This window comes from Agrilus planipennis, unplaced genomic scaffold (assembly GCF_000699045.2).
Source record: "Agrilus planipennis isolate EAB-ADULT unplaced genomic scaffold, Apla_2.0 scaffold128, whole genome shotgun sequence".
Classification (NCBI taxonomy): domain Eukaryota; kingdom Metazoa; phylum Arthropoda; class Insecta; order Coleoptera; family Buprestidae; genus Agrilus; species Agrilus planipennis.
The window spans coordinates 555,679-570,367 of NW_020438862.1; the positions used below are offsets into that span (position 1 = coordinate 555,679).

The 14,689-nt window shown below is 39.5% G+C and overlaps 1 protein-coding gene across 3 annotated transcripts in view; it reads right to left on the reverse strand.

Annotated features, from left to right (window-relative positions):
• LOC108738136 (E3 ubiquitin-protein ligase MIB1) overlaps positions 1–14,689 on the reverse strand; it is a 235,024-nt gene that overhangs the window by 186,217 nt on the left and 34,118 nt on the right. For all 3 annotated transcript variants that reach the window (XM_025974201.1, XM_025974204.1, XM_018471390.2), the window contains one exon: positions 10,908–11,059. In XM_025974201.1, coding sequence (XP_025829986.1) covers positions 10,908–11,059 — 152 coding nt within the window. The remainder of the gene's footprint in view (positions 1–10,907; positions 11,060–14,689) is intronic.

Consider the following 14,689-nt stretch of genomic DNA (forward strand, 5'->3'; position numbering starts at 1 on the left):
CTTCATACGAAAGGTCGTATCTTTTCACTGCATTAAGTTACAAACTTTAACTGTTTTAGAAGCCCATTAGGTATTTAATATCAATTTCAACTCAATATGTCTAGCTAATCCTAAAAAAGTCCAGAAGGACAACATAATGTTAAATGACCAAACATAAACTTGTTCAAAAACAAACTTCAGTACAACTTATTATTGCCCGTAACATTCGTTAATTTATTGCTATTTTTATCAGTATGGGTTTTTTTTATGTTTCAAACTAGAAGCAGGCACGTACCGCTGCAATATATCCTTCTAATGCATATTTTTTATTTTCGGCAGGAGGACGGATTTGATAGGAATAAAGACGTTCACAGGACGTTTGAAAAATTGCCGAAGATTTGGCCGTTTGATAGGAAGGAACACATTCGTCTTGACTTCAATCTGAAACTTTCGGGAGGCGTATATTTCTTATCAACTTTCGGCTATGAATCAAGATGAAGGCCCCGGAATAACGTCAGACACACATTACGGGTGGCAAAAGCCAATGGCGAATGGGCTCGTTCGCGGGGCAGCAGCACTTTCACATGAGAACGATCTCAATCCGCATTTTATTATTCAGAAAACGACCGACATTCGTGAACCAAAAGTAGCCCGAGACACACACGCGTTGACCCCAAAACAAAATCCCTTCTATTACAGCATAGAAAAATATCTTCTTAAAATATTCTTAACTCACAATAACTCTAGGTTTTTGACAGTCGACTTACTGTGTACAATATGAATGCAATGACAACGTCATATTTGCTGTCTTACCATTTTTTCGTCCTCGAATAGCATTTTCTATAGATAGGTATCGAGTGGCTTCGTGCATTGTTAGAACATTGAACGGCTATCAAGAAAAAAAAAATTAACTTCGCTGCAAATCTCGTCGACTGATGCCGTTCTCTGCTTCTTTGTCGGCATCCTCAGGGAGCATCCGATGAGATGTCAAGTTACGTCATCGTTTCGCTGCCAAGATTACCGTTCGAACTCAACGTATCCCGCGGGTGCTTAGCCCCAAGTTTCCTTTAATATTTGCCATCAGCCAGCATCGACAATCAAACAACTAGTGCATCGCAATCGTCCTTACGTAATGTTCCTAACTTCAACTGAGACGAAAACTAATCATGACAAGACGAAACATTTACATTTTGAGAAGGAAATTTTTCTACCGTACTATTTTCATTTTAAAAATTATTTATTCATATGATTCTGTCACCAAATTCTAGGGGTAATTATGGTGTTTGCGGTTTCCGCCATTGCCCATTTCCAGTGACAAAACGTTGGTTCGCAGAATCCATCAAAGTCTTTCGAGAGACGGGGGCTGATAAAGATACGGACGCCTCGCGTCGTTGTTGGAGTCGGCGTCGTCAGGCAGAGGCGCGGCAGGCCTCACCACCACCAAAGCCCCCCGGCCGATACAAATCGCCCATTCATCCAGAGGACGTCAGATAGAGCGTCAGAGTTCAACGCACAGCGACATCGGGGGGCTAATTGAAGTGGACACCGCTAATACCCCCAATACATAGCGCGGTCGAGAACGACGTTAATCTCGAAATCAGTCACCTCGGTCCTTTCTCCTCAGGCACATCACTAGGCCACACCACGCATTTTCTTCTTCATTACTATATTGAAACGATTACGTCAACCAGACGAGAAAATATCACACAGGCCGGAAACATAAGTTATAGGGACGCTTTATCTACTTATAATTTTCTTAAGGATTAACACATACGTTTAATGACAGCGTTCCGTGATGAATCGGTAGTTCCATGGCGTCACCACAGAAGAACTTATTAGGTCTGTTATCGTATATATACTGTTTGGACATGATTAAAGTGACCGCATTTCTTACTAAGCTAAGTGCCTACATCGTATATAAAAAAAGTCCGTTTCTAAAGCTAATAAGAAACAGATCGTTATCACAGCTAATGCCCGTTCTTCACGAATTTACCGAACGGGGACAGATTACGTGAAGAGGCAAGTTTTAGAGTTGGTCGCGGTAGCAGCCTATTCCTTTTTGCCGAAGGAGAGAAAGGAAAAAAGGGATCACCGCTGTCGAGGGAATAATCACGCAAGTTTCTTAAAACGGCCGAGAGTAATGGGACGAGATATAAATCTACTCTCCTTGTAATAATGAAGTTTCGAGCGGCGAAAGAACGGTGTCAGATCAAAAAGGGGACGGAGCAAGTGAGTGAGTAAAACAAGAAGTGGAAGAGAAAGAAGAATAAGACGAATACGTACGCGGCGCACTCTCGCCCCTCCGACTCGCTATTGTTCATTAAGCAAATGAAAAGAACCGGCGCGGCAACTGGACCATTTCGGAATTTTTACGACCCAATTTACAAACTACCGAAAATGGTTTACTGCCGCTCTTCTTTCTTGTTTTTATTACCCTGCGCCGGCGCCCCGACCCGCCGTCGGCCTTGCCTATAATCGTAATCAATTTCGTTTAACGGCAATTTTTAGACTTTGCAGTTAGTTGTTATCACCGTTAATGATTGATGCGTTCCTTCTGAAGATAATCCAATTTCGAGATAGGCGAGTCATTAGTCTTCGCCGCCAGTGAACCGGTGAGCCAAAGAATAAATCCACTCGACCAAAAGCCACTCTCCGTCCGCTCGAAAGATCCAATGAAACTTTTAATAATAATCGTAACGTGTGTGTCGTCGTCTTTAGTGCCGCCACATCGATCACACGTCGAACTGCATCGAGATTGCGGCCTCCAGATTGCAATTTCCCGGCTCTTAATGCACGGCCTGCGGGATATCAGGAATTCGGAACGATGGAACCAACCTAACTATCTATCGGCTATTTCAGACGAAAATTGCAACAGTCATCGTACGATGCGGTACGATACCGCGCGCGCCATGTTGAATTCTTAAACGTGAACAACACCAAAGGGATAGAAACAAGTTCAGATTAGAATTATCTGCTAGCACTAAATTAAGAAGAAATATTAGAGAACCAGAAACTAAGTAATTTCAAGATTCTTCAGCACCTTCATGGACCGGTTTGCGATGCGGTACGATACCGCGCACGCCATGTTGAATCCTTAAACGTGAACAACATCAAAGGGATAGAACCAAGTTTAGATTAGTAGAAGCATCTGCCCGCACCAAATTGAGAAGAAATAGAGAACCAGAAACTAATTAATTTCAAGATTCTTCAGCACCTTCATGGACCCGTTTGCGATACGGTACGATACCGCGCGCGCCATGTTGAATTCTTAAACGTGAACAACATCAAAGGGATAGAATCAAGCTTAGATTAGTAGAAATATTTGCTCGCACTAAATTGAGAATAAATATTAGAGAACCAGAAACTGAGCAATTTCAACATTCTTCGGCACCTTCATGGACCCGTTTGCGATGCGGTACGATACCGTGCGCGCCATGTTGAATCCTTAAATGTGAACAACATCAAAGGGATAGAAACAAGTTTTAATTAGAATTATCTGCTAGCACTAAATTAAGAAGAAATATTAGAGAACCAGAAACTGAGCAATTTCAAGATTCTCCAGCACCTTCATGGACCCGTTTGCGATGCGGTACGATACCGTACACGCCATGTTGAATCCTTAAACGTGAACAATACCAAATGGATAGATACAAGTTTAGATTAGAATTATCTGCTAGCACTAAATTGAGAAGAAATATTAGAGAACCAGAAACTGAGTAATTTCAAGATTCTTTAGCACCCTCATGGACCCTGCGAAGCAACTAAATCAATTCCCGTTTTTCACACGCTATGCAATTTCTCAGTGCAGACCTAAACAGCCGAAGTAGAGGATTAGACATACGAAGGAGTAGCAGATGAGATGACGATAATCCTGCATCAACCCCATCAGGATCGGTGAATGCATCCCGTTTTAATTATGCCTTCTCGCTTTCAAGTAGCGCACACACGACGGATGATATTATCGCGAGAAAGGGATGAGCACCGCGAGCGAAACACAAATAACATAAGATCTAATAACGGACCGACGACGTGTCGAGTAGGAAGACATCGTCCTAATCATCGAGCCGTCTCTGCTGCGTAAACCAAGACGAAAGTTATGAATAATGTATAATACAAGTGCCTGGGGAACAATGATTCCTTTCGTCGAGGCGCCGAGGTATGACAACGGGAACGGGAGCATGCGTACTCATTCAAGCGAAACGCTGTTAAGTTTACTAATTGCAAATACAATGTGGAACTCATTTCCAAGACGTACAGGTCAAAGAAACACAACGCAACAAGGATTTTCAGTTCAGTAAAGAGTATTTAATAATTATTTTTTATCATTTTTTATTAGACCGACACCATAAACGAGTTTCGCTTTAATATATGACTCTGTTTCGGCTTACGTCAGCCCCCATCTTCTCGAAGGCATATTTTATATTGGGATTTTATATTGGCCTATTATTTTGACTAGCTTAAACAGTATACATCGAAAATTATTGATCTTATCATCATCATAAGATCGTCAGTCCTAAGACTGATTGAACACGCACCTCCACTCTTTCCTATCCTGAGCTATTCTTCGTATTTCCCTTAAACGAGAACAACCCATATCCTTAACTATTTGCAAACGGTAATCTAATCAAGGTCTACCTCTACCCCTCCTTACTCCTGTTTCTACCTCTAATATGTCTCTGACTCTGACCTTCATACCTAAGAACGTGTCCTACTAACTTATCTCGCCTATTTTTCATCGACTTCCATAGAGTCCTCTGTTCTCCTATTCTTTCTAATACCTCTTCATTTTTAACCTTCTCTATCCACGGTATCCTCATCATTCGTCTGTAACACCACATTTCGAACGCTTCTAACCTTTTCTTTTCCGCCGCGCCCACTGTCCATGTTTCGCACCCGTACAGCGCCACGCTCCAAACACACCGTTAACAACCTTTTTCTCATTTCTAAATTAACCGTTTGCGAGCAAAGAAGTGACTTCTTCTTGTTGAAGGCGACTCGACCCTGCGCTATCCTCTACTTTAAATCCCTGCTTCTCCTTCCGTCCTGACTTATCTTATTTTAAATATGAAGATTGGAAAAACTTTGGCGGTTGTTGTAGAACAAACAGAATAGCCCAAAACACGTTGTTTTGGCGTTGGGGTTTTGAGCTATTCTGTTTGTTTTTATCTAATTTTGTAATAGATCACTAATTCGATAAGATCCGTCTTAATACTTAGATGCTTTTGCTTGATATGGACACGATTATGTCGAAGAAGATGTAATTTGTCACTTGGTGCATAGTGTTGACAAGAGTTTAACTAGCTGTTAATAAGTTTACCCTTAGGTAAATTATCTAAATGCACCCCGAGTGTAGAAACCATGCAGAAATTAATGCAAACATGTTCTTGGCAAACGCCACAAACAAACTTTGTGGCGCATATGAGTCATTAAAACACCGTTTCGCGAATGCAAATTCACCTGCTGACCGCGTTACTAATAAAACCATAAGTACAACATGCACACGCGTAATACGGGGTGCGAGAACCGAAAATAGTTAATGCCAAAGCACCCCTAACCCGAGCCGTCCTGATTTTTTTGTGATTTTCAAACCACGTCGACTAATAAGGTTTCAAAAAACCTTACAGAGGAATAATACATATATGTACGTACACGCCTAGATCCATTGTCTCTGCAAATAAAAGGACGACGGGATGAATACCAATTAAAAATGGTTATAATGAGCGTGACACACGGCAAAGGAACAGAGAAAAGATTCGCGCAATTTTAACGTCATGGAAAAGATGTTTGATTACATGTAATGAAAACTGCACGGCGAAAGAAGCGCAAAAAAAAACGCGTAACACCTGCTTGCTTCTTTGTTCCATTTTTATTTACCAATGAAACACAGCCCTCCGCACTTTACAACGATAAGAAGCCCTAATGCAGCACAATATTAATTTTGTTCAGACATTGTCGAAAACAGAATACGGAAATCTCAAAAATAACACATAAAAGCGCATAACCCCTGGGTAATTAACTTCAGAAAAAGATACAGAATCTTCAAGTTAAAAGAAGGAAAAGAAAACGTATTGTAACGAACACGAGCGTGTTTGAGTGCGATCGGGCATACGTGTGCAAGGTCGGCTTATCGATTCGCCGACTAGCCGCGAGCGCCTTTCTTCATGTGCACCGTATTTGTAAATCTGTGTATCGTATCTGCGTTCTTGGAAAGCAGTTAAATAGTTCAAAGAAAACCTAAACGATCCGGATGTTTCTAGAAGGTTCCAGAAAGGAAACAAAATAGTATTTTAAGGAAGAGACGATCGCCGCGAAGGAATAGAAATAAATTGACCGTTGCAGAAGTGAATTCGGAAATAAATTGACAGTGATAGCAGTAGTGTAAATAAATAGAATAATTCATAACCTAAGTTTAGTAATAATTTAATAGTGTTTTTAAGTCTATAATAATTAGTGTAAATAAATAGTTTTTGTCGTTAGCAGTCTTAGAAGTTAATTATGTTAAACCCACGAACATTACAATATTATAACCTGTCCAATAAACTGTGCACCGATGGCTGTCCCACAAAAAGACGCTGACAATTCGATCACGACTCTAGATCACCCTCCCTATTCACCAGACTTTTTCCTTTACGAACTGTAAATAGAGAAAAGTCTGACTTCTGATAAGAACTTCCAGAAATGTCTGGAAAAATGAAAACAGAGATGGGACAATTGTTAAACTCACTACGTCTTTTCTGCCCCCGTAACTTTTAGATATTAATTTATCCCTCTGTTAAACTTGACTTGAAATTGTGTAATATCAAACACCAAAGTCCGCGCACTCGAAGAGAACTACTCCAGACTTTAGCACGAATACTTCCAGAGATGGAGGAGTGTAAATTTAGCGGCAACACTCCAACAACTCGACTCACGCAAAACCAAAAACGAAGAGCGGAAACTGAACTGAATGAGTCGAGATATACCACCAACGACCACCCCGCAACTGAACAAACTTGTTCCAACAAAAATTAACTATGCAAATTGATAATGAGAAAAGTTAAATTTTAAAATTGCGACGGTTACAACCATCCGAAATGAGAACAACAGAACAGCAACTAGGACTAGTCTACGTCTCGATTTTTAACGGAAGGAATACCACGGTGAATAACAAACAGTCGGAGCTGGCCCGGTGAAAAATCGACGGAGATATTTCGCATCCCTAACTAAGCCAACCGGGACCTTTAAGGGAACGAACTTCATTAAAATTTCAAATTCGTAAAATCGTGGAAATGCTCCTTCCATCAACGCCAAATAAAATCATCCTAAACAAGCAAAAGGGGACTGCCCAAATACCCTCCTAACTACCGAACAGTCTCAGTCAGCTCAGTCTCAGTATTGGTACAAGAAATCTTCCTTTATTTGGGTGACAATAACAAAAATATATTATGAAGAGTCAACCGGCACGAAATTGTGAACCAATATATGAAGTTAGATTCACCAATTCGCGCGAGAAAGCACAATGATAAAGTCCGCTCATAAAACAAATTATCTTTTCGATGAGAAAGATACTACTAGCAACATTATTTACAAAATCTACAACAAGGTATCCGGAAGACCCTTCAGAAAAATTCCTTCTTGAAAATAGAAGGAATAATGTTACCAGAAGTGTCGCTTTTTTGGTATACAATTAACAAAATCAACGTTTTTTAATTAATTTTAAAACAATCTGAAGTGTCACTAAATAAACTCAAAAATAAAAAATTTGCTGACTAACAATGAATACGAGGTATATATAAAGTTTTAGCTGGCAGGAATATACAAAAAGAAAATCCCTCCCAATTAAAATAGAAAAGAATTACGTAAAGGTGCATATATGCACATACGTATGTGTGTATATAAATATATATTGATATCGGAAGGAGGTAAGCAAGAACAGCTTCCAGTATGCCCCAAACAATCCACCCACTACTATCAAGAAGTCTTTGTGATTCAAACGCGACTCGTGGACTTAGCAAGCTGCACTTGGCATTTATAAATGGCTTTGATTCCCAGTTGAGAAATAAGGAGAGAGAGAGAGAGAGAGAGAAGGTAAGAACCAAGGACGAACAGTGCCAAGTTTTTACCAATATCGTGCCCGTTATATATGGATGCATATTGCATCCGCATCCGTAATACGCTAAAATTCAAATCACTCTTTATTACCGAGTTAGTTGGAAACTTCTCCAAGGAGTAGAAGTGGGTACTTGCCGTCGTCTAATAAAGCTGAAGCGAACTTGTGGTGGATTACGTAAACAAACTAAATACGAGATAATGTAATCAATACAGGGATATAATAATACACTTCTGCTAACAATTAGCAATCCCTCGAAGCTATTAAAATTTATTAAGTCGAAATACATCCCTTGTTTATAGTATCGATAAAAAGAACAAAAACCCTAGAAAAATTAAATTATTCCATTAAAAAGGAACCAAATTTAAAGGAAAGTTCGACAGGACAAAAAGGGGACTTGGGACTCTTGTTATATTTTAGCTTAAATTTATCGGATGTAAGTAAGGGATCACGAGAATGAATAGACTGTCTTAAAGTGTCCTATATTTCCTAAAAAGCAATATTTTTTTGCACAGGACACTTCGTTAATATTTCAGCAACGGTCCGATTTTCCTTCGTTATGCTTCACCGGATCGCGACCTGCCGGACTCGGATTGATCTATTTATTCTGAAAGGTCGCCGGAAAGGGCAGTTTTAAGGAAATGTTTTTTTTTTCGATTACACCATTTTTCTTTTTTCGAAACGACGGATAACACACCAATGACAAAGGGCGCAAACAAAAGTCAGTCAAAAAAAAAACCAAACACAAAAGTGGACAACGAAATAAACAAAATAATTCGAATAAGAAGTCCTATTATCCTAAAGACACTAAAGGGACTAATTATTAGGGTTCGGTCACTCGGTGCCAAAAAAAAAAAGACAAACATGAACCCTTTTAGTTAGTCTCCATTGACAGTTCTGCTAATAACTGCAAGTAAAATTATCTTTTTTTGACATCTTCGATAACGGTGATGTACGACTGATCAAAGTCAAAAATAACAACAAAAAAAAATAAAAGCCATTGGTTGTTAGGGCATACATTTCCATGTACCAAAATTAACCTTAACGTTAACGGGCAGGGCAATGGATGATGAAAGGCCGATGCCGCGTTCCAAATTGAAAAGTTCGCTGGAGAATTCTTGCGGAATTTCAATACCGAAACCTATGAGTGCATGTAGCGAACGCGAAAACGTGAAAGCAAGCCATTTCGGGGCTTCGAAAGCGCTCATTTCGACGAGTGCATCTGCATCGAATTATCATATCCGGAATCCTTTATGATGCAAAACGCGCCATCGATTTTATCGGAATCGCATAGTTCGCTACCGCCCGTACCGCGAAAATATTACGTGACGCATCACTGACTACACATTGCCCTAAAGACTGAAGTAAAACGAAAATCTGGCACATTTGACTTTAACACAAAACTAAATCATCATAAGATTGTCAGTCCTAAGACTGGTTGGACACGCACCTCCACTTTCTCCTATCCTGACCTAATCTTCGCATTTCCCTAAAACTAGAATATCCCATATCCTTAACTATTTGTGAACAGTAATCTAATCTTTACCCTTCTTTATCCTCTTCTATTCTTTTCTACCCCTCCTGACTTCAGTTTCTGCCTATAATATGTATCTAACTAGACCTTCATGCCTGAGAAGGTGTCCTACTAACTATTTCTTATTGGCTTCCATAGAGTCCTCTGTTCTCTTATTCTTTCTAATACCTTTTCATTACTAACCTTCTCTATCCACGGTATCCTCATCATTCGCCTGTAACACCACATTTCGAACGCTTTTAACATTTTCTTTTCCGCCGCACCCACCGTCCATGTTTCGCACCCGTACAGCACCGTGCTCCAAACATACACCTTTAACAATCTTTTTCGAATTTCTAAATTCACCGTTCGCGAGCATAGAAGTGACTTCTTTTTATTGAAGGCATCTCGACCCTGCACTATCCTCTGCCTTATATCCCTACTACTCCTTCCGTCCTGACCTATCTGACTTCCTAGATACCTAAAATCAGCTACTTCTCCTAATTTTTCATCTCCTATCTTTATATTCGCTCTTTCCCTACTTTTTCTTCCCTTGCATACCAGTATTTTTGTTTTACTACAGTACTCTTTTGTCCGCTTCCATTTCATTTCAAGCTATCTCTAAGTCCTTGCTAGATGCTAATACTGCTATATCATCTGCAATTATAAGCACCCTAATCTTTTGCCCCTGTATATCTATCCCTACAGTTGTACCGTCTGTAATGATGTTGATCGCGTCATCGATGTACAGATTAAAAACTAAATAAGAATCAAAAAATAAACTAGAGAATTAACTTCAAACAACATATGAGTAAGCACTGAGTTCATTTCGTCCTGCACATTCGTAAACATGAATTTGAAACCCTCCACGGTGACCTTCAGTCACAGTAAAATAATAATCACCTACCTTTTCGGCGTCTTCAAAATAGTTCTGTGACAAATATAAAAATGTAACATTTTGTTGCTTCTGGTGAACAAGTTTTATTAGAGTAGGTAGATTACCTACTAAAGGCGGAAAAATCGAGCAACGTTTTTACGACCCTTGTCCCTATTTCGTCCATGTAATCAACGAGACTAATGAACAAAGCAAAACGTCTGTCGCGTATAATAAAACCTGTCTAAATTTGGTAGAACGATGAAGTGCAGCAAACAACTTTGAAAAGTGCATCGTTATTAAAGGGAAAGGGAGCCAGTTACATTTCCGGACGGAATAAGGGCCGTCACTCTATTGCTGCAGACTTGCATAATCGTAAAACGGAAGGAACACAACGGCGACAAAAAGACACAAGAGAACAAAAAGCAGCAAAAACGAAAATAATCTCTTACCTTGGATTTCCGCGGAGAGCGGCGTGATGTAGGGCGTTGAAACCGTTGTTGTTAGTCAGCGTTATGTCGGCATTATGGTCCAACAGGAGAGTTAACATGTCATCACGTTTCTTGGATATTGCGTCATGTAATGGAGTATCTCCTTCCGAATCCTATAAAAACGGAGATAAAACCGAGTTAGCTCCACTAATCCGCAGGGCAAAGAAACTCAAAACACACCCCAATGTATACTACAGCACACACACACACGTCCACGTACCTACACAAAAGTGCACTGTTTCGCAACTTTGCCAATTTTAGACAATTGCCCGACATAAAACGACGGAACAATGCATTCCATGGGACAAACATAAAAAGTTTACATGTAAAATTACCTAACTCGCTTTACTTCAGACAGATAGGTATATGCAAGAATTTTCGTTTCATTTTACAAATAGTTAAGATGTGCTGATGAGAGTTAACAAGTTCAAAATCGCGACTCAAATACGTAAAACTTTACTTACTTCATTAAATTCTGCAATTCTACATTATTTTGTGAATACTACCCAAATGGAATCAATTTAAGATTAAATTGCAGCCACACCTGCTCATTGTGCCCCAGAAGAATTTCCATCTTTTACAGCACCCTCCACGTATAACGTGTAAACGTGTGTGCGGCTACTTAAAAACATTGCTTTAATTGAACAATAAATCCACTCGCTTTTTATAATATATATTCGCCGATGAATTTTTTAAACGAGACAATAACTTAATTCTCGCTACCGTAACATGTGCAACTTGGGCACCATATGGACACGAAAAATTATTAACGTTTTAAGAGATAAAACGTCTCATAGGTACGCTCGCAAAGCACACGCACGACCTAAATTAAGATTAATAGTTTCGTTCTTGTCCGGGAAAGTGCGAAAGTGGTCCCCTTTTTATTTTATTAAAGCCCGTTAATGGAAACAATTAAGACAGGGAAATAATTAATCTGTGTAATTATTTCAATTAAAACACTACAAGAAATTAAATTATTATTATTATTATTTGATTTCCACCAATTTGCTGCTAATAGCAAGTTTACCAATGATTTGACTGAACTCACAATTTGTAGCAAATTTGTACAGATGGAGTTCACAATCTGTTTGAATGGTTAGCTGAATCCTTAAACTATAACAATGCACACGTACTGTAACGAAAATTAAACCGAGCGGCATGGCCTAGAAGTTTGGACCATTGCTTATCATTCGGGAGAACGCCGGTTCGATTCCGGGTCCGCCTGCCTTGGTCCAAGTTTTTCTGTAGTTTCCTTGGATCATTAGGCAAATGCTGGGGCAGAAATATTCTACAGATAATCTTTCATTATCTTCTGTCTTCATTTCGTCCGTCTCAACTTTCTCACCTGAACCACCACCCACCTATTCCCACGATTCCTGCAAGCAGGCTGAAGAGGGCCTTCCGCCCTACCTTCCGGCATAGTCCGGAAGGACTGCCCGCCCACCAGCATAAGGGGCTGGTGGGAATGAAACACCCAAAAGTTTTTTTTTTAACGAAATTTGGCGAGAAAGAAGAATCACGTCCGGCATTATAACCGTGCTACGTGAGGGAGTCCAAAACTGATTAATTTTGAACCACGTCAAAAAATCTTTAGCCATATTAGACACCTAACAATTTAATATTAAGGCCATTTTAAATATGATTTAGGAAAAAAGGTTAGAGTAGATCTGATCGGGAGTGTAAGTCGTCGAATTGCCATTAGCTAATTAGCACAATTTGTCGGTCATCAGTGTGACAGGCCGCAAAGCGTGCAGCATGTAAAGCGTCTCCGTGTATGACAGTGATTGTGTTGATTGAATGAGCCAATTAAATGCAACCTAATTGTTAACACGCCATCTCTTTAATATGTATAGGTACCTACACGTACGTACGTATATACCTACAGAGACAGGCGGATGCACGCCGTACCGCTCACACGTACACACACACAATATGTAACAGTTTTCCGCAGGGAAATCGACACCCATATTTTCCATACCTGCCATCCTCATTACACATACAATAGGCCCAATAAGGATGTACACTATGTCACAAAATGGTCGCATTTCAATATTAAAAATTAACAATAATTTATACGTTACGGATCAGGGGTAAAGGTAAACCAAGCTTTAACAGGTTAAAGTTGGGATTATGCGGGCTTTGCGACTAAAACCTAAACCGTTCCGAAGCTTCCGCCTTTATCTTGCTGGAACTGGGTCAAACCAATACAGTAAGTTTCGCATTTTAACAATTTTACATCCCGGATCATTTATACCTATGCCTGATTTCCACCCGCCTATCTCGTCCAGCAGACACATCTAATATTTGTTAAACAAAAAAGAGCACAAGAACTGACAGCGTGACAGTCTGTACAGTAAATAGATACACGCGTCCGTCGTCCTATCGCTTGGTCCGGCTGCACGTCAAGAATGTCCTGTCAAGCGTAGACCGGAGGCCCGTGATCGTTGCATCAATCAGGGCTCTCGGACAGTTTATTCATTGCCTGCCTAGATCGCATCGAAGCCGCATAGCAATCAAAATGGACGGACACCGGACACGTGTTGTGCCTGTTATCTTCGATCAACATTTTATCGACATGCACAAGACTTGCATCATGTTCATTTTAATACGCATATGCAAAAACAATCAATTCGAGGACCGTATCAATTTCACCTCTTTGAATTCTTTAAAAAAAATTAAATATATTTGTATTTTCTAATTTTCTCAAAACAAACAGTAAACAATAGTATATCGATGAAGCATAGTATAAGGAATAAATACATCCTTCTTTGTTAAATATACCTACTAATTTTTAAATTTGCACCCTTACATAAACTACCCCGAAATTACCTCCTACACACTATTTTGTCGATGGCTTAAGCGCGATTACTCAATAATTTCTCAAATTACCAACTCCAAGTTAGTTCATCTAAAATAAACGGTTCCTATCAATTTCTCGACATCATCCCTGTTTTCCATAATCAAACAAGTAAGGTTATATTATATAGCAAACCGACCGGTCTAATTTTGTTGCAACTGCATAACAATTACGACGCCTTTACTTAACATCCCTGTTTTGATAGAAAATAGCACAGTTCACCGTTGAAGACTTCGATCACGATGACCAAGAATAACATACGTACGTGTTTAGATTTAATGAGAGCAATTTGGATAATTGAAAAGTAAACTTAATCGACAAACATTAATAATAATGATAATGTCTATAACAATAACAACAACCGACTACACTCTACAAAAAAATATTCTAACTCCTCTGCTGACATAGAAAAAAAGAATTTCATAGTTTTCCAGTATTGTGATATGTATTTCAATACAAAACAGTAAAACTAAGAAAATAAGTATTGCTAATCACAAAACAATTTCATTTTCATTATTACTTTGCATTAGAGTAGCTGCTTGGTTCTAAAAAACATTTTTTTATCAGTGTACCTACCCACAGGATAAAAACACCCACAGCATAGAGGAAAGGGACAATGAGCCATTGTCATACCCTATTTAAAACCTGAAATAGGGTATTTCGGTAACGGCCAATTTTCCTTAGCGCACCAGCCAACCAATCCACCCACCCCCTTCCCCTTTCGTTCCTCTCTTTCTCTCACAGACGATTCCTTCGTTATCTTCTCCCTTATATCCCGTAGGATAAGTCAAGATTGCATCGTTCCGCTTTAGGCTGTTTAATTTCTTTTGTTTCAGACAAAATTTAACTGCCTACTCACGGAAGAACCATCCCATTCACCCCCTCG